The sequence below is a fragment of the Heterocephalus glaber genome, unplaced genomic scaffold (genome assembly GCF_053883595.1).
Source record: "Heterocephalus glaber isolate CG9 unplaced genomic scaffold, H.glaber_assembly_v1.0 deba00000071, whole genome shotgun sequence".
Classification (NCBI taxonomy): domain Eukaryota; kingdom Metazoa; phylum Chordata; class Mammalia; order Rodentia; family Bathyergidae; genus Heterocephalus; species Heterocephalus glaber.
The window spans coordinates 11,231,059-11,255,310 of NW_028258137.1; the positions used below are offsets into that span (position 1 = coordinate 11,231,059).

The following is a 24,252-nucleotide window of genomic DNA, read 5'->3' on the forward strand; positions in this document are numbered from 1 at the left end:
ACTGCGCCTGCGCGCCAGGAATGCCCGCCCTCCGCCCCGGAAGAGGTGGTGCTTCGGCCTTAACCTGGAAGTGGCCGTGCTGCCCTCGTCGGTTTCAGATCGGGCCCTGAGAAAGATGGCTACGGTGCAAGGGGCTGAGGTGAAAGTGGACGACGAACCGAAACTAAGCAAAAAGTAAGTGTCTTTCTGGGTCATTAAGCCTTTGTGGTTGTAAAGTCCAAGCTGGGAAGTGCCTTGAGCCTCATGCCAAAGCCAGGGGCCTTTCTACCTACTCTGGTGGGTTGCGCACATGTTGAGACGTGGTGACCGAGCCGAGAAACTGCATCCCCAGGGATGTCCCGGGGGTCGCTGGCGAGATCCCCCCCTCATCTTGCTGCTGCAGTAGGAGAATGCAGGAGAGAAACCAGAGCTTAGACCGGGAGCTGACAGGAAAGGAAAGTGAAACTTTCTTCTTCCCTCTCTCCCTCCCTCCCTCCCTCTGAGAGATGCCTTACTTTATTACGGAGCTCTCCCCAGTGAGGTGGTTAAAGCAAAGCCAAATAGCTTTTCGTAAAGACCTTCAAGATTGCTCTGGCCTTAGCAGGGTCATTATGAACCTTACGATTTGAAGGGGGATCAGTTATAAAACTGTGTCGTGCACCAACCCATATGGATTGTTCAAAGGATCTATGAGAAACGAGTGTCCGTTATCTTGTAGTGGAGACTGTCATTTTCAGCAGGGCACCCCAGGCTGCCCTTAGCCGTGCCTGTCTTTGTTAACCACCACCCCAAACCCTTGGAAGTGTATAGGCGAACATAGATCAAGATTAGTTTCCCTTTACTATTTCTTCTCTACTACATTGCTTCTCAAACGGCGTTTCTCATTTGAACCACGGAGCACAGTGACTTGAATATTTCCCCAGTGCTCCGAATGAGACATAATTAGTACCACTCCAGAGGCACAGGAGAAATTACATCATTACATGTCATGCTGCTTTAATGTATGAAGGCTTAATCCTCTTGCTGAACCCTGAGGGAATTGCTATAGGCACTCAGTGGTTAAGAGTTGATTTTTCCTTTTGTCTCTAGGTTTATACTTAGTGTATTTTAGAAAAGTTACAAGAGAAATATCTAAATTTATGTTTTGCTAGCATCCAAATATGTTGGCCATCATCTTAGAGCTCTTATGGGTTCTCTGTAAACGTCAAAAACGCCTTTTTTCTCTTTTTGGGGGGGTGGGTTTGAGATAGTCTCAGCTATGAATGAAATTCAGACTTGCTTTGAATTCATGATGATATTCCTGCCTCAGCCTCCCAAGTGCTGGAATTACAGGTGTGTGCCACCACACCCAATGGGAATATCTTTTATTTTTAGGTTTTTGTTTATTGGTTTTTTAAAACAGGGTCTCACTATGTAATTCAGGCTGCCCTTGAACTTCGCAGTGATCCTCTTGCCTCGGCCTTCCAATTGCTGGGATTGCAGGGCAGGCCACTAGCCACTACGCCCAGATGAAAGTAACATTCCTTCTGTTTCTTAATTGTTCCTGGAATTTCATTGGTCTGATGTCTTTAATGAACACCATTTTGTGCTGCCAGGAATTGTCCCCAAGCTTGAAACCAGATGAAGCTGGTATGGTGGCACAAGCCTATAATCTCAGCACTTGGGAGGCTGAGGCAGCTGGATTGCTTGTGAGTTCAAGGCCATCCTGGGCTACATAGAGAGACCTTGTCTCAAAAGGGCGGGGGTGCTGGGGATTTAGCTCAGTGGTTCCATTGCCTGCCTCGAAAGTGCAAGGTCCCAAGTCCCATCCCCGGTACCAAAAAAAAAAGAAAGAAAGAAACCAGATCAGCAAATGACTCATTCTCAAATGAAAGATCTTCCTCAAATTTATTTGAAGAATGTGATCCCTGTAATCTGTAGTCTTCCACTGTTAATAAATACAAAGTGGTCTGAGACCATTCCTTTTCTCCTTGCTCTTAGAGCTCCAAACAGGTCTTGCTTGTGTTTGACTCAGAGGTATGTGGCTTACATTTTCTCTTTTTTTCTTTTGTTTTTTTTTTTAAGACAGGTTCTCACTTTATTACCCAGCCTGGTCTCAAACTCCTACCCTGAAGCAGTCCTCCTGCCTCAGCCTCCCAAATAGCTTGACCTATAGGGCCCTGCCATCACACACAGCTTTAAGCCCTTGCTCTTCTAGCATTACCTAGAAATTGCATTTGGTAGTAACATTTTGCTTTTATGTTATATGTTTTACATTGTCATCTCCTGGCCCATTACTTCATCTCCAAGAGAGAAATCATACTTAGGGCTTTGGAAACACTGCCTCACATTCTGTCTACCATATTCTAGAATGCTGTCATCATTTCTACCTGTAACACTATTGATTGACTTGCATTTGACTTTGGGGGGGGGGGGACAGGGTCTCTCTATGTAGTTTAGGCTGGCCTTGAACTGGCAAACTGGCAGCGATCCTCCTGCCTCAGCCTCCTGAGTGCTGGGATTACAGGTATGCACCATCACACCCAGCTTGCTTTTGACTTTTTTTTTTGTACCAGAGATCAAACTCAGGTCCTTGCCCTTGCAAGGCAGGTGGTGGCACCACTGAGCTAAATCTCGGGCCCTGCATTTGACTTTTTAACCCCAGATGTGCACCTTCTTTCCACAGCTAGGACTAAGAATTTTGTCAGGTACAGTCACAGAGCAGTGTTAACAGGGTTGCTAGGAGTTCAGTTTGGTAACTTAAACAAGACACTAAAAGGCAGTGCAAACATAGCTCCCCTCCTCTAACTCAAAAGAGTACAGGTTGGGTGGGTATATACTATCTGTCCCATTTGACACCCGTCTCTGTGTTTCCTGCTAGGTCGTGGTAATCGTTAGCTCCCGGGTGTTCTGCCATGCTGATGCTAGCTGCTCTAAGGCTTGTTAGGGGGTCCCTGCGCCAAACCTGGGCAGAATGGGGTCAAAGGGAACTTCGACTGGGTCAACTTGCTCCTTTCACAGCGCTTCACAAGGACAAGGCACTTTCTGATATAAGAAGGTTGGTGCCCATTACCTTTATTGCTCTGGGAGCAAAAATACTTTCCTTCTTTCATTCAGTATCTGTTAAGCCCCTGAAAAGTCTTTGGACTTGTTGCTAAGAACACAGAGTTCAGGGGCCGAGGATTTAGCTCAGTGGTTCCGCTGCCTGCCTAGCAAGCACAAGGACCAGAGTTCAATCCCTGGTACCAAAAGAAAAAAAACACAGAGTTCTACCAAAACCAATAGTTCCTCTCACTTTCTCTTTATAAATTCAAATCTTCTCTCCTTAGAGTCTTAAAATGACTTGGATTTTATTCCAGAATAGTGTTAAGAGAATAACCTTTGGTTTTGGTTTTGTTTTGGTTTTGTTTTTGTGGTTTTTTTGGTGATACTGGAGGTTGAACCCAGAGCCTTCACACTTAGCTAAATCTCTGTCTTTTTTTTTTAATTTTGAGACAAGTTCTCTCTAAGTTGCTAAATTTTCAGTCAGGGCTTGAATTTACAGTCCTTCTGCCTCAGCCTTGAAGAGAATGCTGGGATGACAGGTATAACCATGCCCAGTTTGAATAAAGAATTTCTCGGACCGGGGATTTAGCTCAGTGGTTTCGCCGCCTGCTGCGCAAGTGCAAGGAATTCAATCCCCGGTACCAAAAAAAAAAAAGAATTTCTCATGCCATCTGTTTTCCCTTTTCTGCCATTTTGGGGGTGTCTTTGCTCTTTATTTCTGGTTTTAGCAGTATCCTTCAGACCTTCTGAGACTATCCTTAGGATTCATTTGATTCAAAAGCAACTTAACTATTACAAGACATTTTATCTAGAAAGAGTTACCTGCTTTGAAGCCATTGGAATCAGTTTTTCTTACTGAAAGGACGATGGATTTGAATCTCAATTAGTTGTTTAAAGTAATTCTAAACTCATATTGAAAATGGAGGGGTGGGCATGGTGGTGCACAACTGTAATCCCAGCGCTTGGGAAGCCAAGGCAGGAGGATTGCTGTGAGTTCAAGGCCAGTCTAAACTAAATAGCGAAAGGAAGGAAATGGAAGGTGTACCTGAAGGCTAAATAATACCCACATATGACATCTTTTGCCATGGTTCATTATTGCCAAATACTCAGTTATCACCAGCAGTTTGAAACAATGATCCATAAGTTCTCTGAATAATGAGAATATTCCGCTGTCTACCCAAATGTCTTTTGTTTCTGAGTTCAGATAGCAAGTTCAGATCATAAAGGATACTGAGTCATCCACATCAATTTGGTTTTTTAAGTGTCAGGTAACAAGTATCAAGAGATCGAATAATGAAAGATTTGACCAGAAATATATCTGAATCTGTGTGGTTTCTGTCTTAGATGCACAAAGTGAAAGGTTAAGATAATGAGGGATACCTAGAATAGCTCACATTTGAGTAGTAACTAAATACCATGGATAAAATCATCCCTTTACAAACTTATCTCTTTCAAACAACTGATGGGAGCAGGTCTTATCTCCGTTTTCAGATGAAAAGTTTAGTCACTTGGCTAAGGAGGCAGAATTGGTCGTCAGAATTTAGTCGTAGGCAGTCTGACAGCGGTGGTGGTATAATATCCCCTGTACTATTCTGCTATGTACAGTGTTGTGATCTAGGGTGCTGAAGACAGGCTCCAGTTGCAAAAGTGAGACTGATACTGACACCAAGGTTAGAGAGATTGTCTGTGGAATGTCTTCTTGAGCTCTGAAGATCCCACTCTCCCATCCCCAGCCTCACTTGCTCCTCAGGAAGGCCATCCAGGGAGTGGCAGGCAGACCAAGTGCTACCTTATCACACTAGGTCTGGTGCTGTAGGAGCTTCATCTTCTGTTGGAGGGATGCAGTTTCTGGCACCAAGGAACTTCATAGACTAGGTGAGGTGCTTTACTTCAGGCAAAGCCTATCCTGCTGATTTTCTAGGAAGTATTTTTTCCTATTCTAAATATAAACCAGTACAGTATATAGGCTTTTCTTTGTCCTGGTGCATCTTCATTATAGTTGGTCCCTAATAGCACGCCTAGACTGGAAAGCAAAGACTAAAAGGATCTTTTGCATCTTTGTTCTAAGCTAATTTTTTTTTTTTTACTTACCCGCTACACATAGAGTTTAGTGACTAAGAGGCTATGAAATTGGGGAATCCAGGCATGGTGGCACAAGCCCGTAATCCCAGCACTAAGGAAGGCTAAGGCAGGAGGATCGCCCTGAGTTCAAGGCCAGCCTGGCCTACATAGTGAGTTCAAGGCTAGCCATAATGAGACTTTGTCTCAAAAGAAAAAAAGAAATTAGGGATGGGGAACTCAGCAAGAATATTTTCCCAGGCTGTTCATGTTTTGAAGATATAGGACTCTTCAGGCAGCTTTCACATTGAATTCTTTGCCAACAGTGAGCTAAAAAGACGCCTTAAAGCCGAGAAGAAAGTGGCAGAGAAGGAGGCCAAGCAGAAGGAGCTCAGTGAGAAACAACTAAGCCAACCTACTGCAGCTGCCACTAATCACACCACTGACAATGGTGTGGGTACCGAGGAAGAAACCCTGGACCCAAACGTGAGTCCTCTGGGCCACTTGTGTGCCTGGACACAGGAGAGCTTCCGTAGAGGCTCAGGGCAGGTTTCCTTGGGGCCGGGAAGTAGCAGGAACCAGTGACTAAGAAGATAAAAGTGACTGGAACGGCCACTGGGCCCTGGGTCACTGCCAGTGGATGGCAGTGAAGGTGCTGCCATTTCAGCTGGCTAAAGGCACAGGGCCTAAGCTTTTTCTGTTACCTCAAAACAGGTAATTGGGAGAGTCCAGCACTCCCTAGTGAGTAATTAATCTTCCTTGAAACTAGCTGGGCCTTGTAGCAGCCCCAGAAAAATGTATCATCCTAGGGCTGGGGATGTAGTGTAGTGGTAGAGCACTTGCTTAGCATGCAGGAAGCCCTGGGTTCAGTCCCCAGCACCACTAAAGGAAGAGAGGAGGGGGGAGGTCCATCCCTAAAGATGGATAGGGTTTTACATGAGTTGACGGAATATCTCCCTTCCGCAGGCCAGATCCTCTTCTCCACTCCCCCACTTCACTCTTCCCTCCCTGGTTTTATACATAAAATTGTACAAAACACAGCCTTGACCGTATATTTATGTATATCTAAGGCTGCTTTCCCATTTAAGCTGCAGAGTTGAGAAGTTACGTCAGAAAGTTTGTTGACCCCTGCAGAAGGGCATTCCATATTTCTATCATCCAGGGTTTGTCTTGGGGAAAGATCTAATGTGTGACCAAGGGTAGGAGAGGAGTTAGAAAATAAGTAACTCCCCATGCAGGTGTGGTCCACAAAAGTGGTAAGCAAGGCCACCTGTACCAGTTAAACTCTTTATTATTTTAGGTAGAACCCTATTTTTTCTTTTTGTTAAATCTTGCATTTTGGAATTCTGGAATTCTTCATTTTCAGCAGTGGATCTAGCAACCCAGAATATTTTAAGCAGCCCTGCAAATCTCATTCCATATTTAATCCTAAGGTTTTAAGGCTGTGGAAAGTTAGAGAAAACCTCAGTGTACAGTATTGGGGCCACTTTGAGGCAGGATCCAATACTCTAATAAATGGGCCACTGGTCTGACCTGTTCTCAAGGTATCTGTGTGTGTGTGTGTGTGTGTGTGTGTGTGTGTGTGTGTGTGTGTGAGAGAGAGAGAGAGAGAGAGAGAGAGAGAGACTGTCTCTGTCTCTCACTCTGTCATGCTCTGTTTCCTTTAACAGCAATACTACAAGATCCGAAGTCAAGCAGTCCACCAGCTGAAGGTCAGTGGGGAGGATCCATACCCACACAAGTTCCACGTAGACATCTCACTCACCCAGTTCATCCAAGAATACAGTCACCTGCAGCCTGGGGACCACCTGACCGACATCACCTTAAAGGTGGCAGGTAGGACAGTTCCCTGGCTGTTCACTGAGCTCCCACTGCAGGCCACCATGGGCAGGTCTCATCAGTAACACAAAGGAGGGCCTGGGTTGGCTTTGCTCTCAGGTAGGCTGTGTTTGCAGCTACTTAACTTGAGTCAGTACCATTTTGTCTATTCACAGAAAAAAGTAGAGCAGCCCTGAGGTATGGGTCACATTCCAGATGAGGGGATGCTACTGAGAAAGGGTCATTTTCTGAGGAACTCCTGGCCTGCTGCTGCTGCTACTTCATAGTCTTTTTCTAAGGACTTCCTTTCATCTGTAGGAACCATGGGCTCAGGCTCCTTATAATTCCAGTCTTTGGCCTGAAAATCCTTTGCACTGAGACTGTATTTCTAGAATATTGTTGTTTTAGGGTTAGAGTATCTTGTGTGGGATCTTCTTTTACTTAATTTAAAAAAATTAATCTTCTCTTTTTCTTTCCCCCCTTTCCCCACATAGTAAAACTATTTAGTTGTAGAAATTAAGGACACTCAAAGAAGCAAGGAGAAAAAAATTTTAAGGACTCATTCTACTATCCAGGGAGAACCCCTACCAACACCTAAATGTCCTCAAAATTTCATTAAGCTGAGTAATTTTACTAAAATATGTCTTCATGTTAAGTCATTCTGGCTCAATATTCTCAGAGATGTGCCTTTAAATCTTGTCTTTTTTACATGTTTTTCTTTTTTAGGAAATGTTCCTCTGTGTGTGTGTGTGTGTGTGTGTGTGTGCGCGCGCGCGCATGTGTGTCACTAGGGATTTAACCCAGGAGCACTTTTACCACTGAGCTGTACCTCCAGCCCCACGCCCCTTTGTTGTTTGTTTTTTTGTTTTTTGGTACCGGGGATCGAACTCGGGACCTTGCGCTTGCAAGGCAGGCGGTGGAACCACTGAGCTAAATCCCCAGCCCTAGCCCCTTTTATTTTGAGACATGGTCTCACCAAATTGCCCAGGCTGGCCTCAAACTTAGGACCTCCCGCTCAGCCTCTCAAGTTGCTGGTATTACAGGCATGCACCAGTGCACCAACTAATTTTTTGTATTATGCTTTCTTTCTTACTTTGGATTTCTTTTTGTACTTTTATTCATATGTTGGATCAGCTTCAGTTCTTTTCATGATTATCACTTTCTCTTGAATCCTTATTTTACCTTTTTTTATACTTTGCTTTTTAAATTTTATCTTCCTTTTCACTTTCTGTGTCTCTTAAGGTACTATTTGTTGTACTTACTCACTTTGTTCTAGTTTAGTCTTAATTTCCGTAATGATTTTTTGAGCGCTTCGTTGTGTCTGGAGGATAGTACACTCTATTTTCTATCTGCCTCCCCTCCCCACAAACAGGGTCTTACTCTTAGCCTAGGCTGGCTTTTTTTTCTTTTCTTTTCTTTTCTTTTTTTTCCCCCCTGTACTGAGGATTGAACTCAGGACTTTGCACTTATGAGACAGCCACAGTGCCACTGAGCTACATCCCCAGCCCCTAGCCTAGGCTGGCTTTGAACCCACAGTCCTTTTGCCTCAGCCTGAAGTGCTGAAATTACAGACCTGCACCACCACACTTGGTTTTCTAGTAATTTTGAATAGCATTTGACCTGAATTCCCTTATGTTGCTTAAATTTTACTTGAAATTAATTTTCTTGAATGTTAAAAAAGATCTTGGTTTAGATAATTTTTCAGCTTCACTATGCTGCCTCTTTGTTGTTTTTGTGAGGTATTCAGAAATACAGCAGCTGGTTTTCTGGCATTTTCTGGCTCTTCCTCTTCCTCACTTTTATTGGTCTTCCTCTTTCCTTTGTTTGTGTTTCCTTGTCCTAGAAGAGGATGAGGCTAAGTTAGTTAAGTTTGGTTGCTAAGTTTAGAGAAATACTCTGGACTGTACTAGTCCATCGCCTTTAAGCTTTCATAGTGCATCCTTACTGGTGTAGAAATAGACACAGCCTCTCCCAGTTTCTGCTGCTGTCCTCTGGGTATCCTGGAGGAAAATGCACATTTTCTGTGACTATCTTTGGTTATTTATGTCTGTTCTCATATCCATCAGATGGCCCATTTCTTCTCACTGCTGTTTTCCCACATTGAAGCCTTGGTGGTTTGCCCCATTGCTTATATTTGGAAGTTTTGGGGTTTTTTTGAAACAGTCTTACTATGTAGTGCAGGCTGGCCTTGAACTTGTAGAGATCCTCCTGCCTCAGCTTCCGGACTGCTATGATAATGACAATCATTGGCATTAAAAAAAAGACAGGGATTAGACCCCAGGCCACAATCCACATTTTTCTAGTTTGTATGGCAGAGGTATCTTTTTTGGAACTGATCAGTCATTATTTTTGCTCTTCGTTCTCCAGGTAGAATCCATGCCAAAAGAGCTTCTGGGGGGAAGCTCATCTTCTATGACCTTCGAGGAGAGGGAGTCAAGTTGCAAGTCATGGCCAATTCCAGGTACGCAGGAATACCCCGTTACAGGTCTTCTCTGCTGACCTAGGGCAGCACGGCTGCAGACCGAGGCTGATGTAGTATAGTTTACCATTATTATTTGAAGTGAGAGTAATAAAGAGGTGGACGTGGTTGGGAAAGGTTGAAAAGAAGATAAAAATATGATCTGCTCATCTGGAAAGTAATGACTGCCCTCACGTTGTATGCCGGTAAAAATACAAGATAATCCTTTTTAACAGCTGTCTCTGAATCATTAACTCTTCTTGGCCTCATATTGACTAGATAGTAGCTGTTTGAGTGAAGGTTCCAGAGTAAACTAATGTTCGGTATTAATGTGTGCTGTTGTTTACTGAATTACATTTCCTTTCACTCAGGAATTACAAATCAGAGGAAGAATTTATTTGTATCAACAACAAACTGCGTCGGGGAGACATAATCGGCGTTCATGGGAATCCTGGGAAAACCAAGAAGGGTGAGCTAAGCATCATTCCCTATGAGATCACACTGTTGTCTCCCTGCCTGCATATGTTACCTCATCTGCACTTCGGCCTCAAAGACAAGGTGAGCTCTCATTCTTCGACCTGTGGCACAAAGGTGCATTCTGTTCATTTTATTGTACTGTTGCATCAAACCAATGATTTCTAACTGCTGCTGTTGGTTTAGGAAACCCGGTATCGACAGAGATACTTGGACCTGATACTCAATGACTTTGTGAGGCAGAAATTTATCATCCGCTCTAAGATCATTACATATATAAGAAGTTTCTTGGATGAGCTGGGATTTCTCGAGGTGATGGGGGTGGAGGGTTTCTTACCTGACGTGATGCCCTGCCTTGCTGTGCTTGCCTCTTACCATCCCTTCCCTTCCCTTTCCAAGGCACATCCTTTCAGCATCCTTCATGCCTAGCAAGAATATCCCCTTTGTTGCCAGTGTCTGTTTTGTGCTCTGATTATGAAGTTAGAACATGACTTCCAAAATGATGAGCAAGGTGTAAGGCCATCCACATGCCAATGACACCATATTCAATACATTATCAAATCATTTTGGGTTTTGTAGCATTAAAATACACTCTTTGAGGGCCTGGGATTTAGCTCAGTGGTTTCACCACCTGCTGCGCAAGCACAAGGACCCGAGTTTGATCTCCGGTACCAAAAAAAAAAAAAAAAAATATATATATATATATATATATATATATATATATATATATATATATATACTCTTTCATTGCATGAAAAAGCCAAATTCCTATACTATAAAACAGATTCAAATAAGGGTGGTGGCATATGTCTGTAATCAGCACTCTGGAGGCTGAAGCAGGAGGATTGCTGTGAGTTCAAGGCCAACCTGAACTACATAGGGAGACCTTGTATCCAAAAATAAATTCAAATATTAAATAGAAGCAAAATTGAAAGAAGTTTTTGCTTCTTTTAACTACTTGAATTTGATATATATCCTTTCTCACCATTTATTCTCCATGTATATGTACATATAGGTGGTACGGATGGAGCACACCTGTGTAAAGGTTTTAGAGGGGTTTGGTTTTGGTTTTTTTGAGACAGGGTCTCACTGTGTAGTTCAGGCTGGCCCTGAACTCATTATGTAGCCCAGGCTGGCCTCAAGGTCATGGAGATCCTCCTGCCTCAGCCTCCTGAGTACTGGGATTACAGGCATGCACCACCATGCCTGGCTCAGAGGGTTGGTTTTTTTTTAGTTTTTGCTTGAAATATAAATGAAGTCACGATATGTGTTATGATGGACCTGCCTTTTTTCCCAATTCTGTATTCTGAATCCTTTGATGCATGGATGTAGACATACACATGTTCCTTCTTAGTAGCTGTGTGGTTTGTTTTCCTTATTGACAGTTTAGATTATTTCTGATTTCTTTCTATAATAAATGTTTCAGTGAACACCTTTGTACATTTCTGCAAGATGAATTCTAAATGTTTCTCCCTGTGTATTTTAGATTGAAACTCCCATGATGAACATCATCCCAGGGGGAGCTGTGGCCAAGCCTTTCATCACGTACCACAACGAGCTGGATATGAACTTATACATGAGAATTGCTCCAGAACTCTACCATAAGGTAGTCAATAAAGACACCCATTTCCTTAGACAAGGAGAAACCTGGGAAATCTTTGACCACACAAGTACAATCAGAAATGAGGGCCAGGGATTTAGCTCAGTGGATTCGCTGCCTGCTGCGCAAGTGCAAGGACCTGAGTTTGATCCCTGGTACCAAAAAAAAAAAGAGAGAGAAATAAGAGGAACATTAAGGATAAAACAGCCAGGAGAGTGTTCAGATTTCTCAGATTTGTAAGTGTAACACTTAAGTATACGTGCTACCGAAGCGAGCACTGTAAGTGTAACACTTTAGAAATTTCTCTATAAGATCAGTAGAGCATTTGCAGAGCAGGGGGCAAAAGGAAAAGTGATTATTTTTTCCAGGTGTACAGATATGCCTAACCTACTTTAGTTCCCCTAAAGTTTTTAAGTTTATAATCTTCCTTGAGTAAAATCAGATTTTAGTCTCTTGTAGAAGAAAGAATAGTCTCTCTCTGGAAGTTGGAAATAAGTTTCTTCAAATCACCAGCTTAAATATCAGAGACATCAGGATTCTCAGTTATAGGCAGCAGAACCTGTTGTAACTAATTAAAGCAAAAGGAAATTTTATTTAGCTGTGTAAGAAGGCTTGTGGTCTGAAAGATCAAGGAGTCATGCTTGGAAAGCACACAACTAGGAATGGTGTTGAATCATATCGCCGGACTGATCTCATGAAGAATGGAGTGTCTTTTCTATTAGGCACCCATTAGGATTTCTACAACTGCTATCTCTAAGAGCTGTGATCCACTTTACCAGAATGAATTCTGTGCAGTCCCTACACCTTCCTTTAGTACCTTCGCTATTGACGTCTCACCAGTGCATCTGATTGGTAGAGTGTGGTCACTAATGTGTGGGCTAATCCTACAAGAAATTTCTTTCAAGAGGCTCAGGCTGGCTAGGCAGGTGATGCCCAGGACATAGGAATAGTACTGAGATGATCTGGGAAGCCAAAAAAGAATGAAAACTGACTACTGCAAGGGTCTAAAGAGAATGGGGTACTAGGCCTTTTGAATAGAGAGTATACGTGAGCTGTAAAAACCAGTTAGGAGATGGACAGTTTCCAGGGATGTTAAGAGAAATTAGTTTCCATGCCCCTCACCTTGCATTGTATTATTGCTAGATGCTGGTGGTGGGTGGCATTGACCGGGTTTATGAAATTGGACGCCAGTTCCGGAATGAAGGAATTGATTTGACCCACAATCCTGAGTTCACCACCTGTGAGTTCTACATGGCCTATGCAGACTATCATGATCTTATGGAAATAACAGAGAAGTTGATTTCAGGTGAGTCCTCCTCTCTTCATCTTTCACATTAGTCTGAGGGTCCAGTGTGCTGCTTTCAGAGGAGAGTTTCCCAGGCTTCATCCTCTTGAAATGGCTGGTTTCCTTCCCAGGAATGGTGAAGAACATTACAGGCAGTTACAAGGTCACCTACCACCCAGATGGTCCAGAGGGCCAAGCCTATGAGATTGACTTCACCCCACCCTTCCGGAGAATCGGAATGGTGGAAGAGCTGGAGAAAGCCCTAGGGGTGAAGCTGCCTGAAACCAACCTCTTTGAAACTGAAGGTGAAGTGATACACTCCTCCATCAAATGGCCCTCGTCCTGTCAGCTCTGAATTTGATGAGGTCATAGCTAGAATCTCCCACACTAGTCTCTTCATATGTATTACTCTAAGTTTGTAATGATGGGAATTGAACCAAGGGCCCTTGTGCAGAACTGTATCTTCAACCCTTTTTATTTTATAATTTGAGGCAGGGTCTCGCTAAATTGCTCAGGCTGGGCTTGAACTTGGATCCTCTTGCCTCAGCCTCTCAGAATGCTGGGATGGCCTACATGCGCCTCTACACCCTGCTTTTTCACATATGTTTTTACTGGGTTAGCGTGATGTCCCCAGTTCCAACTTAAGCATTTGTGTTATAGAAACTCGAAAAATTCTTGATGATATCTGTGTAGCAAAAGCTGTTGAATGCCCTCCGCCTCGGACCACTGCCAGGCTCCTTGATAAGGTAAGAGGCCATGTCCTCATCCAATGCTGATCAGTCCCCTCCTCCCTAAGAAGTGGATCCTGCCACAACTTTACCTAAAGAGAGATGAAAACCCTAAAGAGAAGGAGGGAATTGAGAAATTTTGAGCTGTCATCGAAGCTCTGTGCCAAATAGATCACGTTTATTCTCAGTTAATCCTTTCTAGCCTTTGAAAAAGGTGTAAGATAAAGCCAGTGGAGTGGGAAATAAGGTCTCCCCCAAGGCTGGGTCTATCAAAATACCTTTCAGAAGCGATGTCTATTTCTGTGTTGTTTTCTCATTAAGCTTGTTGGAGAGTTCTTGGAAGTGGCATGCATCAATCCTACATTCATCTGCGATCACCCACAGATAATGAGCCCGTTAGCTAAATGGTAAGATAAAGAATGATATTTTATTTACTTACTGCTGCATAACCAACCCAGTACAACAACAGTTTATTTTCATGATGATCTAGATTAAGTGGTCTTCCTGCTCCAAAATGTGTTGGCTGCGATAATTCAAGTGACTTTTTTCAACTGGGAATATTGTCAGGGTACTTTAGTTCTTCTGCACATGGCCTCTTCACATGGGGTCTCATCCTCCAGGGAGTCTCCATGTGGCATCTCTGACAGCATAGCTAGGGATTCCTTTCAGCCTGGCAGTTGGGTTCCAAAAGGAAGCATTCCAAAGAACAGGCGCAAATAGACCTCTGCCAGCACCCCATCAGCCTGTCCAGGTCCTGTGGGCCGTGAAAGGGAGGCAGAAGGGCTTTGCAGGGGAGTGGTGAGTACAGCAGACCACCACATTGCTTGTTAGGAAGGTAAATCTTCCTGACCCTCTCACCTCACTTGTGCACCAAGTGGTTGGTACTGAGAATGAATGCAGGCTTCAGGTTGCAAACAGTCACAACTTTTGAGTCCATTAGATTTCAGGAACTTGTGTACGGGTGATAAAATTATTAGGGATTTACATATTTAGCTTCCTCTTTAGTTTCTTCTCCCCAGGCACCGCTCCAAAGAGGGTCTGACTGAGCGCTTTGAGCTCTTTGTCATGAAGAAGGAGGTATGCAATGCCTACACTGAGCTGAATGACCCCATGCGGCAGCGGCAGCTGTTTGAAGAACAGGCCAAGGTAAGGAAGAAGCGTGAACAAAAGCACGTTTCACCAGAGAGCCCACTCACCAGGAAATACCAGCCTTAACCCAGGTCTCTATCCATGTGCATTCTCGGTAACTTAACAAAAATGTAGGCTAAAGCCGTAGGCTTGCCGGGAGGAGTCACATTTCAAAATGAGGACTTTAGTTCTCACTCTGCAATATATAAGGAGCATAGTTAAGATTGTTTGCAGGGAGAGTGTATCACTTATTTTGAAAATGATTTGCCTAACAAGAACATTATGTTTCTTAACTTGTACATTTATTGAGATGGCATGGGGATGAGAGGCAGATTAAAATACCACTGCCATGATGGGTAGTTTCAGGAAATGGGAAAGGGACTCTTGGAATCATTACCCAGTCTCAGAAAGTCTTACTCAAGCCCAGAACCCAAGGAGCAGAGATTTTCATATAAATCAGTATGCAGTCTGAAATAGATTGCATCAGTCATGACCCACAAGTCTATGGAAAAAATGGCTGTTGTAGAGTTCTGAAGAAACCAGTTCATAGGAAGTCTCAAATGTCAGGAACATCCCTGAAATAATGGTATTCCCTTTGAATGTTTTAGCATATTCACTTGGACCCTGAGATGTCCCAGAAGAACATAACCTTTTTAATCTCTTTATTCTAGGCCAAGGCTGCTGGTGACGATGAGGCCATGTTCATAGACGAAAACTTCTGCACTGCTCTGGAGTATGGGCTGCCTCCCACTGCTGGCTGGGGCATGGGCATTGACCGCATCACCATGTTTCTTACAGACTCTAATAACATCAAGGTACACTGCAGCCCTCCACAATAGCCCCTGTCACAAAGCTCCACTGTGTTGGAGGTGGGGCCTGGTGGGCCTAGAGAATAAAGCAAGTACTTTGAGCTAGAGGAGCTCATGTCAGACTCAGAACTTCTGACCATACTGAGTTTTTATCTTTTTCTTCCTGAGACAGGAAGAATGCTATTTCCATTGCTTGAGGATTCTGGGAAGTGCCAAGCCCTCTGGCTACATAGTTCTTTTAACTTTAGTCAGACTATGAGATGTAGAAGTTATTGTTACCCTGTTGGTATAGATGAAGAAATCTAATTTCAATAGACCCAGTGTCAATTATCCTTTTGACCTGGTGCCCCTAGGCAGTGCTGTATATTGGCTTTCTTTTATCCTCTGTTACTATGAGAGACCGGGTTGAAATAAAAGAACATCTATCTTTTCATCTGGGGTATACAGACAAATCTCTGGATTTGGGTAGCAATAGTAGCAGGCCAAAAGAACAGGTAAATCACTGTAAAAACTTCAGAGTGCTTAGCTTCAAAATGCTTTTTTATGTCCTGTAGGAAGTGCTCCTGTTTCCTGCCATGAAGCCAGAAGACAAGAAAGAGACTGTAGCAAGCATTGACACAATGGAAAGCACAGTGGTTGGCACTTCCGTCTAGAAAGTAATTCCAACTCGTATACCTCAGGCATCTGCATTTCTGCAAAAAGGTCAAGTCTCGGAGAAATTCTTGTGTGCAGTCATCCATTTGACCACCACAGATCAGTTCAGCCACCAGAATTGAGAATAGGAATTAAAAATTTCTTTTTACTACTTGCTAACAAATAAACCATTTGTCTCTTTACCTTAGGAATGTCAACCTTTTCCCCCAGACTGCTGGCCTAATGAATATTTAGGGTTTTACCATCTTATTCCTTCAACAAATTGATATTAATGTCTGATCAGTGCTAGGTATTGTTCTAAGGAATCAGACACTGCAGTGGACAAAAGCAAAATCTCTGTCTTTGTGGAATTTACATTCTTTCTTTGGGGTGGGGAGAGACACAAGAAACAAACAAGTAAATACATACCCTGGAGGTGGCACACACTAAGAAGGAAAATAGAGTAGGGTAAAGAGACAGAGGTGCTACTCTAGCAGTGCAGGTGGCAGTGCCATTTTAAATACAGCTATAGAGAAGACAGATCTCTGCTACATAACATTCAATTAGGGATCTGGAGACAGTGAGCCCAGCCCATGTGTGCGAAAGGGCTGTGACTAAAGGACCACATTTTTGAGCAGCAGAGGATCTGCTCAAGAGGAGTGGCTGAAGGTCAGTGGGGCCAGATCACACAAGCTCCTGGTAGTCACACAAGATTTGTTACAAGTCACATGGGAAGCTGTTGGAGGTGGAGTGGTGGAGTGCTCTTAAAGGATGATTCTCATCCGTGAAAGGTAACCTTGACCAGGGAAACCAGATGGGCTGGGAGGACATGGTGACTTGGACTTGGGTGGCGGGAATGGAGATGGTTCCTAAGTTCCTGAGGGTAACAGAATTTGCTAATGGCATATGACCTGAGAGAGAAGTCAAAAATGATTTAAAGGTTTTTGACCCCCCCCCAAGAAAAACTGGTAGAGTTGTCATTCACTGAGGAGAAAAACTAAGGAAGTATGTGTTTGAAGGGAAAGGCTGAGTTTGATTTTGGACATGCAGTATTGTTTGTCGCACCTGTTAGGCATCTAGGTAGATATCACCAGGATGTTCAATGAGAGTTTGAAGTTTTCTCATTTTTATTTTATTTATTTTTATTTTTTTTGCGGTACCAGGGATCAAACTCAGGACCTCAGGACCTTGAACCTTCGAAGCAGACGGGTACCACTGAGCTAAATCCCCAGCCCTCATTATTTTTAGCTCAACAGGGCAAAGAATGAAATAGGTGTGGCTGAGAGTTTGTGGTTACAATGGATCCCCTTTTCCCTGGCACAGGGAAGCAACTGGGAATAAATACTGAGTCGTTCAACAACAGACTTGTCATTTGTACCTCAGCAAAACTTCTCCAAGGCCCAGTTTGGGAGTTGCCTGTCTCTTCACAGAGCAGGTTTGTATTTCTGTAGCTGGTAGGGTGAGCTAAGCACACAATACCTAACTGGGAACTACTTAAGGGGATGAGAATCGTCACCCCTGCTGGTGTTTAAGCAGGAGATGACCAGGTGGTCTTTCAGAAGAAACTACCAATATGGCACATCCTCAGCAAGATGGTACTAGGATGGAGATGATCATCTGTTCAAAGCAGAGGGTGAGTCCAATACAACCAGAAAAGGAACTGGACTTCATGCAACATTGCCAGTGAGGACCACTGGAGAAAGCTACAAGGACTGGTAAAGTCAGTCCTAAGTGACCTAAGGATTTTTTCAATAGGAAACTGGAGGCAGAAGCCAGCTGTCTGGCCTTAACGAGGCTGGGAAACTGAGGCAGCAAGAGACAACTTGTATGTGGGATTTGGAAGGAAAACTGATAGGATGAAAACTAGAAGGGATAGAAGGATCATAAAGTTCTTGTTCATGAAAGTTGACTCAAATCAACTTCTGTATTGGGTTGGTCTTCAAGCTTCTAGACTTGTCAGGCAAATAAAGATTCAATAAATCACCCCCCGAAATTGTATAAAATGGCAGCTCCAGTAAATGAAGTCCATGGGGTATTGAGAAAGTATGACGTACCTAATAAAAGATTTCCCTAAGGACATTGTATCTGATATGAAGAAGGGTGTTTCCATGGTATGGAAACAAGCACAGTGGTGGCCCGGAGATAGGAAGGAGCGTGGAGAGAGACAATGTGTTACATAAAGGCTAGAGAAGCCCTAAGAAATACGACGTCCAGTGAGGCAGGAAAAGGTCCCTGCGTAGGGCTGTGAGCCTCACTGGTGTTTTTCTGTATATTAAAGGAGAGGGTGCCATCGCATTTGGGGTTTGAAAAGATCAGTCTAGCTACCCTGGGGGAAATGAATTGGGAATTAGGCAGGGAAAAGGGGGAAGTTCAGGGATTAGTGTGGCAATCAATCCAAAAGATGTTAGTGGCTTGGACTAGAGTGTGAAAGTGAAGCCGTTAGGAAGTGACAAAGCTGACCGATAATAGCAATCTCTGAGATAAAGAATACTGCAAGATGATCCCCAACACCACCATGCATGTTTCTTCAATGATCCAAGGCGGGAGGCCGCTGCTGATTTTTATAAAATGGAGAGAGGAATAAAGAGCAGCGACCTTAGCCTGGGAAGAGGTCAGTGGCCCTTTTCCTTTGAACTAGAGAGAAGGGTCAAGCAAGGTGCAGTTCTGCCCCCTTTTAACTTTTGAGGGGATAACAAAAACAAAAATGAGTTTCTTCACCAACAGCAATTGAAGTATATAACTGTTGGATGGCAAAGGCTTCTGCACTACCCAGACAGCAATATTACCTAGTATACTGAAGGTTTTAGACCTGCACTGTCCACAACAGTAGCCACTAGCCACATTATTTGGCTATTGACAATTTTAAATCTGGCTAGTCCAAACTGAGATGTAAATGTAAAGTACGCAGATCTATTTAAACTAAGTATGAAAAACTAATGGATTAAAAATTTCATTTCGACTTTTTAAATGTGGCTGCTAGAAAAAAATTACATATATGGCTCGAATTATATTTCTGTCGGACAGCGCCGTTTTAGACAAAAATTCATCTAGAGTTCCAAGATAGACCCATCATATTTGTTTTGTTTTTTGGTACCAGGGATCGAACTCGGGACCTTGTGCTTGCGAGGCAGGTGGCGCCACCACTGGGCTAAATCCCTAACCCAACCCACCGTATTTGAAGCCGTAACACTGGGCAGGTGGCTCCCAACAGCCAGTTTTCCGCGTCCCAAAGCACGCCGCCCAATCAGAGGCTGGGAACTGTACATGCGGGCAGTATACCTCGGGGCCGGCTCCCCCAAAGAACTACAAGGACCAGAGTGCACTGCGTGGTGGCGTCGGAGCCCGGAAGGCGTAGTCTCTCCGTGATGTCACGTCCGCTGCGCAGCCGAGGTTGTCCCGCATTTTCTGAGGGAGCGTGACTCTGAAGCGGGAGGGGTGCGTCTGCAAGTTGAGGGTGTAGGTTTGGGGTCGCAGGTTTGAGGGCGCCCTAGGTCCTTCGAGCCTGGCTGTAGTGAGCCAGTTTTATGTGGGAAGAAGTGAGAACTGTTCCTTTCCCAAGCACCTGTCACTTGGAAAGTGCGGTTCCCCGCCTGGATGTAACAGCTATCAGCTGGGCGAAGAGCTCTTGGCGGCGGCGAGCGCGGCGCGTGGCCTCTGGCGGCCGTGCCGCAGGACCAGTGAGTCAGCCGCTTACGCTGTCCGCACTTCACGGCCCCAGGGCCTTCTCTAGTGACTCCCGTCCTGCGGATTCCCACTCATTTCCGGAGTATATGGGAAGGACACCAAAGGGAAGCCTTCCTCTCCTTCGAGCACTGCTAAAGCCTTTCCTCCTGGGCAGCTGGCCCTTTGGAAAAGAAGCGGGTTCTTCCTCCTGTCACTGTTACCAGATGCGATATTAAGGGTATAGAAATGCCTGTTTAACTGAGCTGTTCCCTACGAAGTTCCTCAAGACATGGGAAGGGGTGTAGGCTTGGATATAATGGACCCAGAATATTAAAACCTTTATTCATTTCAACAACTGTGTATACTCATTCAGAGTCAACCCCCTGAATGACATGATGTATTTGGGGCTGCTTTGTCTTAAAGAATTATCATTTCTTCTGCAAGTTCAGCCTTCCTTGGCTATTACACTTTGTGATGTAGCCCTCCACTTTAATGTCAGGTTGATGGCGGGGTATCCGCTTCATAAAATAAACTGCTTTGTGATAGAACCCTGGAAGTAACTAGAGAGAGCCTTCCAAAGGAAGGATTCTAGAATTTCCCATGTTTTGCTTTGCTCTTAGAGATACAAGACTGCTGGCATTCTGACTTTAAAGTTACAATTTCTGTCAGTTCATGCCAGATATTTGTCTTAAATCTTTATAGTCTTGATTAACCATTACTACAATAACATGCCTGTGCATTCCAGTGCAAAAGGGCAAATTGTAGAAATATCTTTCAGAAGCTATATGCATTGGAGCTCAGTAAAACTGACTTTGCTTCTGTTTTATAAATGTTGAACTATATCTGCCCACCAGGTGATCTCATCTACTAAAATATTCTTTATATGATTGAGTCCAACTGAAGTGAGGATATATCCAGTGAGCATTTGCTAGAGGCAAGAATGGGAGGGTTACCCACAAAGTATACCTGGCCTCTTTCAGGCCTGATCTCTGTAATGGAATTTTTTTTTTTTTTTTTGAGACAGGGTCTTGCTGTGCAATTCAGGCTGGTTCTTAATGATTTGGGGGGGGGGGGTACTGGGGATCAAACTTGGGTCCTTGCGTTTGCACAGCAGGCAGCGAAACCACTGAGCTAAATCCCCTGCCTATTAATGAATTTTTATTCATGGCTTTATGTGCCCATCAGAGACCTTCTTTGTCCCACCACCACCACCAAGAAGCTCAAGGCAAATTACCTTACCTAGGACAATCATCAGGTTTTTTTGTTTGTTTTTGTAATACCAGTAACATTTGAGATTAGTTACTCAACATTATAGTAGTTACTTTGTGTATTGGAAGGTACTGGGGTTGAACCCAGGACCCTTGCACTGAGCTACATCCCCAGCCTTTTTTTAACTTTTTTTTTTTTTTTTTGGTACCAGGGATTGAACTCTTCGGGACCTTGTGCTTTCGAGGTCGGCGGCGGAACCACTGAACTAAATCCCTGGCCTGCCTTTTGTTAAATTTTGAGACAGGGTCTTACTAAGTTGCCCAGGCTGGCCTTAAACTTATGATCCTCCTGCCTTACTCTCCCACAGTGCTGGGATTACAGATGTGTGCCACCACACCAGCAATTACTTTTATAAATATAACCCCAATAAATTAGATTCCATTATCCCTATTTTAACAAATGAGGAAACAAAAAGAAGTAAATCTTTCCAATATCACATAGTTTAATTTGTGACAAAGCCAAAATTAACATTCACAAAGGGCAACTCCAAAACCCACATTCTTCAGCACAACTGTGAGCATAAAAGGACTGGTGAGAAATCTCTGTGGTGATTTACTAGAGGGAGTTAGAGATTCCCTTTGCTGTAGAGGAGAGATGAGAAAGATACATCCTTAAAAAGAGGATGGAAAAGAACATCTGTTCAGAAAGATAAATCTTAGGGGCCGGGGATTTAGCCTAGTGGTGCTGCTGCCTGCCTCGCATGCACAAGGTCCCAAGTTCCATTCCTCGTACCAAAAAAAAAAAAACAAAGATAAATCTTGTATGATGAGCTGTCATATGCTTTTATGTTGATTCATTAGATATGTACCAGACATCTAACATTAAAAACAGAAACTTGAAGAAATAAGGTATCCCAAAAAAGTATCTTCTGGGGTTGGTGGGATTTGGAACTTAAATCTCTCATAGATGAAAAGGAGAACCCGGTATGGTAGTTCATGACTGTAATCCCAGCACTCTAGGAGGCTGAGGCAGAAAGATTCCAATTTGAGCCCATACTGGACAATTTAGTAATTTAGCAAGATCCTGTCAAAACATAAAAAAGGGCTAGGGTTTCATTCCCTAGTAACACACACACACAGATGAAAAGAGGGCAAGGATGTAGGGGAAAATGAATGAAATTCCAGATGGAGGACCCTCAGTCTGAACACAATTGGACAGCATAGAAAGATTGTTGAAGAACTGTTGTGAGGCTGTAGTACCTTGTGCTGGTTCTCCTTCCTGTACTCCTGATGATTGTGGCTTTCCATCAGGGCCTCTATCCCACCTCTGACCATGTGGACCTCAGATGAGATTGCTCAACTGTGCTATGAGCACTATAGGATCAGGCTGCCCAAACAAGGGAAGCCTGAGCCAAATCGAGAATGGACTTTATTGGCAGCCGTAGTGAAGATCCAATCTCCACCTGACCAGGGCTGTGACACACCTGATAAACCAGTGCAAGGTGAGACCTTTTCTCTCCATGTCATTATTATACAGGGCTATTTGGTGACAGTTGTGGGCTGGGTTAGATGTAAGTGTTTTTGTTTTCCGTATGTCCACCAGGTGGCGCAGTACTTCCTGTGGTGGGAGACCACCCTGCTGGGACTGCAGTCCTGTTTGAGTCAAGCTGTGGGAATCCTATGGACAAGCCGGCAGACATATTAAACCTGGGCACTGGGGAACATTCAGCCTGTGAAAGCTCACTTAATGATTTGTTTTTTCCTCCCAGTGACAAAGGAAGTTGTCTCAATGGGAACAGGAACGAAATGCATAGGCCAGTCCAAAATGAGGAAGAGCGGTAAGCGTGGGTGAGAATCTAAGCAAAGAATTGCATGGGAGCCTTGGAAACCAGTGTCCTTGTCAGGGAAAAGGGGCCACAACAGTTGGATGTGACAGACCTTTCCTTTCCTGCTGACTGTTACTCCCATTGGAAACCAGTGCTTGCTTATTTAAAAAATGGATATCCCAAAAAAAGAATGGATATCCACCACTGAAGCAAAAGCCACATGCTGAGTGAACCCAAAGCCAGCTAGTTTTCATGCTCAGACCACAGGTTCCCTGCGTTTAGCTATTCCATGTCGTGTCTACAAGGCTTTAGGGCTTTGGAGAAGGTAGAGGATGCAGCTCAAGTGGTTTCTGACACCCTGAAAGTTATTTTGAATTAAATGGAGCTTTTGGTACCAGTAAGAATATGGAAGCCCCTTAGAGGTCTGGGGTCCTTACCTTCCTCTTCCACTTAGCAGATTCCTCTTTGAGTTTGCTTGCTGTATTCACCTAGTCTTGCCGCCTCTGTAAGATAGAACTGTTCCAGGACCACTGGATTGAATTAGATGGACATGTCTCACCATGAGCACAAGTATGATGCCAGGGTACAAAAGGTCTCTAGATAAAGATTTTTCTATAAATCTGGTTCTCAGCTGGGAGATATTTGGCAATGTGTAGAAATATTTTTGATTAACACATCCAGGGGAAGGGTGCTCCTCACATCTCACAGGTAATGATAGGAGTGATACTAAACGTCCTACATTGCACAGGCTAGACTCCCACAACAAAGAATTTTCTGGTACAGAATGTTTGCAATGCTAGGTTGAGAAACCCTGCTATTAATGCATTGCTGTTAATGATTTTGGTATTTTCTGCCAAAGCTCTCTGAGAGTGGCTACACAGCCACACGGCCATACTGAGCACTAGGGTGCTGCCGTATGCTGTTTCTAGGAATCAGGGTCTCTCCATGTTCCATATTTCTTCACTTAGTATCATTTCTTTGCCACAGGAGATGTCCTCAATGATAGCCATGCCGAAGTCATAGCCAGAAGGAGTTTCCAAAGGTAAAACCACAACTCCAGAGAGTCTTGATTCAGTGGGTCTGGGGCAAAGTCACAATATTTGCATTTGTGATAAGCGCTGAACAGAGATTATAATATCACTGTGAACTACTGGGGTCTAGACTAGTGGTGCTCATTACAATCTAGATTTCTAGACGTACCCAAGAGATTCAGCAGATCCAGGGTGGAGTCTGAGAAATTACCTTTCTGACAAATTCCCAGGTGCTGCTGATGCTGTGGTGCAGACACTGGACTAATTATTCTAATTCCACATCACTACCAGTCTCCTTGGTCAATAGAAACTCTCTTTTAGCAATCACCGTACCATAGTCTTTCTGTGTGCTATAGAAATTGGTTGTTTACTCTATAATGTCTTATGACTCATAGGTACCTTTTCCATCAGCTCCAATTGGCAGCCAATCTGAAAGAGGATAGTATCTTTGTCCCAGGAACTCAAAGAGGACAGTGGAAACTCCGACCAGACCTCTCTTTTGTGTTTTTCTCCAGCCACACACCCTGTAA

The 24,252-nt window shown here is 43.7% G+C and overlaps 2 protein-coding genes across 9 annotated transcripts in view; both read left to right on the forward strand.

Annotated features, from left to right (window-relative positions):
* Nucleotides 1–29: 29 nt before the first annotated feature.
* Nucleotides 30–16,197, forward strand: Kars1 (lysyl-tRNA synthetase 1). 3 transcript variants are annotated; one of them, XM_004842824.4, is made up of 16 exons: nucleotides 51–174; nucleotides 1,960–1,995; nucleotides 2,840–3,016; nucleotides 5,388–5,547; nucleotides 6,732–6,897; nucleotides 9,247–9,340; nucleotides 9,709–9,895; nucleotides 9,998–10,123; nucleotides 11,298–11,417; nucleotides 12,555–12,717; nucleotides 12,828–13,001; nucleotides 13,357–13,442; nucleotides 13,746–13,831; nucleotides 14,444–14,570; nucleotides 15,224–15,367; nucleotides 15,916–16,197. In XM_004842824.4, the coding sequence occupies exons 3-16, from the start codon at nucleotides 2,874–2,876 to the stop codon at nucleotides 16,012–16,014; spliced, it is 1,875 nt and encodes a 624-aa protein (XP_004842881.1). In that variant the 5' UTR covers nucleotides 51–174; nucleotides 1,960–1,995; nucleotides 2,840–2,873; the 3' UTR covers nucleotides 16,015–16,197. The 3 variants fall into 3 exon arrangements, with proteins under 3 accessions (XP_004842882.1, XP_004842880.1, XP_004842881.1); XM_004842823.4 differs by lacking the exon at nucleotides 1,960–1,995 and having other exon boundaries at nucleotides 40–174; XM_004842825.4 differs by lacking the exons at nucleotides 1,960–1,995; nucleotides 2,840–3,016 and having other exon boundaries at nucleotides 30–174.
* A 189-nt stretch (nucleotides 16,198–16,386) lies between these two features.
* Nucleotides 16,387–24,252, forward strand: part of Adat1 (adenosine deaminase tRNA specific 1) — a 39,783-nt gene continuing 31,917 nt past the window's right edge. For 4 of the 6 annotated variants that reach the window (XR_015448558.1, XM_004842828.3, XM_021256691.2 and 1 more), the window contains exons 1-5: nucleotides 16,387–19,895; nucleotides 22,177–22,367; nucleotides 22,635–22,703; nucleotides 23,679–23,733; nucleotides 24,118–24,248. Coding sequence is in view for 5 of the 6 variants with exons in the window: in XM_004842828.3 (XP_004842885.1) it covers nucleotides 22,199–22,367; nucleotides 22,635–22,703; nucleotides 23,679–23,733; nucleotides 24,118–24,248 (424 nt within the window). In the remaining variant the exon portion in view is untranslated. Of the gene's footprint in view, nucleotides 19,896–20,731; nucleotides 22,368–22,634; nucleotides 22,704–23,678; nucleotides 23,734–24,117; nucleotides 24,249–24,252 lie in introns of those variants that run through there. The other 2 variants (XM_021256690.2, XM_087204336.1) reach the window with 2 other exon arrangements.